At 28.4% G+C, this 4,839-nt stretch overlaps 1 protein-coding gene across 1 annotated transcript; it reads right to left on the bottom strand.

The window, feature by feature from the left end:
• Positions 1-695: 695 nt before the first annotated feature.
• LOC145033976 (putative WRKY transcription factor 75) lies at positions 696-3,233 on the bottom strand. The gene is made up of 2 exons (XM_078982431.1): positions 2,819-3,233; positions 696-1,072 (listed from the first exon to the last, which is right to left on the bottom strand). The coding sequence occupies exons 1-2, from the start codon at positions 3,205-3,207 to the stop codon at positions 943-945; spliced, it is 519 nt and encodes a 172-aa protein (XP_078838557.1). The 5' UTR covers positions 3,208-3,233; the 3' UTR covers positions 696-942.
• Positions 3,234-4,839: the final 1,606 nt, after the last annotated feature.

The following is a 4,839-nucleotide window of genomic DNA, read 5'->3' on the forward strand; positions in this document are numbered from 1 at the left end:
TTGGTGGATTTTTTTATTTTAGCGTTTTCCTAGAATATGTTTAATATATGACTTTGTAGTTGTTCAATTAAGTATTTTAACCGGGTATATAACCCATTTTGTAGTAGCGGCTGTAATTTATTCATTTAAAAAAACAACATAGTAGCGAATAGCGATTGTGTTGTATATGTAAACTCTAAGGTGTAGGATATACTACTAATTAAGTGGAAATTTAGATATCTACGTCATAACTGAAAAGTTGTTGGATATTATATTTATATATACGAAATTTTCAACCCAAAGTATGTTATTAGTTATTACGAACATGTGATAAGACTTTTTATTTAATTTCCAACCATTGTCGTGTGGTTTCCGGGAACTACAAACAAGTGAAGAATACAATTGAATAACTTTGATGGGTATCCTTGTGGTTGATCGTAAAGCATCACACTTGTGGTCCTGCTATGTTTTTTATTGATGACCCAATTGATTTTCGATCGACTAGGATATTCTTAGTTTCTAGTTTAGCTACGTCAAGTTTAATCCCACAATCAAACTCATGGCGTATTAAACAAACTCACATCATCAATGGATCTTAACCGTAATATATATGGTCAATGTTTCAAGATCCTCTAGATATTTGTAGACTACCATGAAATGATGAAATAAAATGTTGCTAAAGACATCAAGTCACTGTCATGTAGAATATTATCAACATCTATCATCTTGGACCAGTTTTCATTTATTAGATTCTTGATAAGTTGTTCTTCAACAGATACTAGCAACCGGTTGTTACTTAGACGTTAGACAACCTAACTACTTGCTAGGGAATTTGATTTGTTTTTTGCTTTTAGAATGTGTAGACAGAAACAACTAAACAACTCACATCAAAATAGACAACATAAAATGAGAAGTAAAAGTTCGGTTTCGGGCTATGTTTTAACTTGAGATATGATTAATATCTTACGGAGGCATGGGTATTGTATGTTCATGGAAGCCTTCATATGTTGTGCATACAACTCCTTCGTCTTTTGATAGCCTTTGAACTTGCTTCTTCACGTTGCATCCTTTGTAATTGCACTTGTAATAATTCCTACACATTAACAAACATATATTCATATAAATGGTAAATTAGAATATTAAGGTAACATGTGAAAAAAGGTTGACTGGAGTAACTAAACAAAAAATTCTTTTTAAACATTATAAATTATTAATGTGTGAAATATGATGAGAACAATTTATTGAAGGATCACTTATGTTTAATATATATATATATATATATATATATATATATATATATATATATATATATATATATATATATATATTCAAATTCATTTAAAACCATGTTAATTTTATGAAACTGTAAGCCCAAATCTAAATTTAATTTTAAAATGCAAAATAAAAGAAAAAATCCAATAATTCTTTTTTTGATTATTATTTTCGGAAGTTTAATTACCTAAAAAATTAAAATAAAAATTACCATTTTTTTAAAATACGTGAAATATTCAAATAGAATATTACACTGTAAATATTTTAATGTTATTTTTAGAATGTTAGAATATAATACTAGATTTCTTAGACATTTAAAATATTCTATTTATTTTACTAGAGTATGTAAAAAAAGTATATATATATATATATATATATATATATATATATATATATATATATATATATATATTTGTACTTTTTTTATTTTTAATTTTTTTAAAAATATAAATTCCGAAAATAATATTTGAAAAAAAAATTCGAAAATTTTTAGTTATTTTGCATTTTAAAAATATTTTTTTTGTTTTATCTACTAAATGAATGGCTATAATTGCGTTTTACAATCTCACAAAATTAGATCATATCACATTAACATAACCCTATATATATATATATATATATATATATATATATATATATATATATATATATATATATATATATATATATATATATATATATATATATATATAATGTATGGAATAATTAGCCAAAAACTAGCAATAGGTAACAAGTAGCTGAAAATTGTAGTTTTTATTTTGTTATATAAGTGTTTAACAAAAATATTTGAAAACTTTTGAAATATATAAAATTATATAAAATGAAAATTAACTAAAAAAATATACTTTTAAAGATAATTTTGGAAATTAAATAAAAAATTTTAATTGTTTTTTTCTTAAACGTTAAATGAAATAGCTTCTAAATTTAGAGTTTTATTTAACCTAAAAATGTTTGTATTCACAAACGAAATTTTATTTGAAACATAATTTTTCTTAAAAACTGAAATCTAAAACATGTCAAAAACACTCATTGCCAAACATATCTATAGTATGTTTATCAATTTGCTTGATTAGATAATAGATATAAAGCTTGAGCAGAAATTACTGATTCTAATGTTTGGTTTTATTATATTTGTAAGAAATCAAATTCTCATCGATTTTTCGACTATATATTTTTTATTATGTTCCAAATTATCGATACATACACTAATTTGTATAACTATAATGGATATCATGTCATTATAGTTTCGCTACAAAATAATATACACATTGAAATTCAGTTCACATATCGTGATATATTTGCTTTTTTTATTCCGACAAGAAAACAGTTAAAAATAATTTACAAATACCGAAGTTAAAATAATATTCGTTCTTTTGAAAACATTTGCTACTCATCATTTAGTCATTCTGTATGCTAAAGTTTATTACTAAATTATTTTGGTGCTCAAATGTCGTATTTGTATATCATCCAGTAAACTTAAACCAAAGACAAATATTTCAACAACTTTGATATAATTTCTCCAATTTCTAGGAAATATATTTTGCATAAGGGATGGAAAGAAATTAACCTGGCAAATTTGTTGTTTTTAACAATTTTTTGCCCGTATTTTCGCCATTTATAACCATCATCAAGAATGTCTACTTGGCTCCTTGTTTGGAATGCTATTTTCGGGTTGTTGGCTTTCATCTCGATCTTTGTATCACAACCGGAACCCACCGCTTCTGGTGACTCCACCACCACGTTGCCGCCTTCCAACAACCATGGTTTTCCCATTATGTCATCATCTTCATCAACTTGAGAAGCCATATGATTTTTCATCACATTTGACTGGTTTCCATGATGATTTATCATCACATTTGACTGGTTTCCATGATCGGTTTTAATCACATCTGAGCTAGTGGTGTCCGGTATAAATAATGCATTTGACCATAAGTTATGATCAAAAGCGGTGGTCATTTTCTTATCAGCAGAAGAGGTTTTAAAACAATTATAACTCATCAATTAAGAAAATGTGGCTTGATATCTTAATATATAGTATTGGTCAAATATGGTGTCCGACCAAGAGTACTACTGAACGTTGTTGAATGGTGACTGCTCCATAATAAAGAGAGGAAATAGCTTCCTCATTTCCATCGGACCATGATTACATCCTACGCAATTAAAACTAGCTTATTTTATTTTAAAGTGTTATATGTATAAAGATGGATGGACACATATTAATTTGACAAATTTGGTTTATGTTGGTTTATTAATTTGTAGTTTGGTTTATGTGAAAAAATTTGATAGTTTGCAACTTTTGTTTATATTGATGTTTTGTTAACGTTGATTTCTTGGTAAATAATAGTCTAGTAGGTAAATTTTAGTATAATATTTTGTTAAGTGTTAATATTTAAGTTAACGTTGATTTTTTAGTAAACTTAGTTTAGTAGCATAACAATGTTTTGGTAATTTGTACATTTAATCACTCATTTTTTTTTTTTGTGCTAGATTGGTCCTTAATATTAGTAAATACCAGTGAGTTACACCATTATTCGTACGGTAAACGGAACAACCAGTTGTATTTCTTATGTGGCATTACATTAAATAAGATTTATTATCTTACCTTATCCACATATGAAATCGAAATGAAAATAATCACATTTATTCAGGCACCACTACACTCTTCTTCTTTCTTAATTTTTCTCATTCTTAGTGACCAAGAATGAAAAAAAAAAAAAAAAACTAGGGTCCCAACACGTTTTCTCCGATTGAAGTCGACAATCAAGCAACAAACCTACAATGTCATCCTCGACGCCAAACCCTAATTGTAACATTCTAAAATTTAAGCCCGAAAATTTCATTTTTGAATTAATGTTTTTTAAAACATTTTACCATAACATTGTCAGTAAAACAAGACATTACAAAATCATAATGTTGTGTCCCAAACCATGACATCAAAAATAATGAAAATCAGAGTACAATCCCAGAAAGTCCGATACGTTATCATGTGTGTGTGTGTGTGTGATACGATGCTACGCCGCTGACTCCTTCCCCTTAGACGAAGAGGTATCTGAAACCAAAACAGAAACCATAAGCACAAAGCTTACTGAGTTTCCCCTTCATACCACATACCATACAACATCAACAGTATCTTTCAACTGGTAATCATCATCGGCATCTTTCAACCGGTAATCATCGTCGGTATTTTTCAACCGGTAACTTCCATCAGTATCTTTCAACCGGTAATCATTATCTGTATCTTTCAATCGGTAACCATCGTCGGTATCTTTTAACCGGTAACTGGGGACTATTCCACCCCTACCACTACCATACAACATCAAGATATAAACATACAATCAGGCTTATCCGGGTACTAACCTACCCTTCGGTCCTAAGGACCACTATCGGGGAACTGATCCATACTATATACATAGCATATCATACAGATAAATCTCATGACCAAGGCACATAACAAGACCAAGATAATTATCACAAAGACAATCATCTCCTAAATATTCCTCTTTGGTGGGTCAGCATTGTGGCCTTAGACCCACTTCTACTGGAAGGTAACACATCGCGTACGAGTAGTTGCTGATAATCTGTGCGGGA

This window comes from Lactuca saligna, chromosome 3 (assembly GCF_052625555.1).
Source record: "Lactuca saligna cultivar CGN05327 chromosome 3, ASM5262555v1, whole genome shotgun sequence".
NCBI lineage: Eukaryota > Viridiplantae > Streptophyta > Magnoliopsida > Asterales > Asteraceae > Lactuca > Lactuca saligna.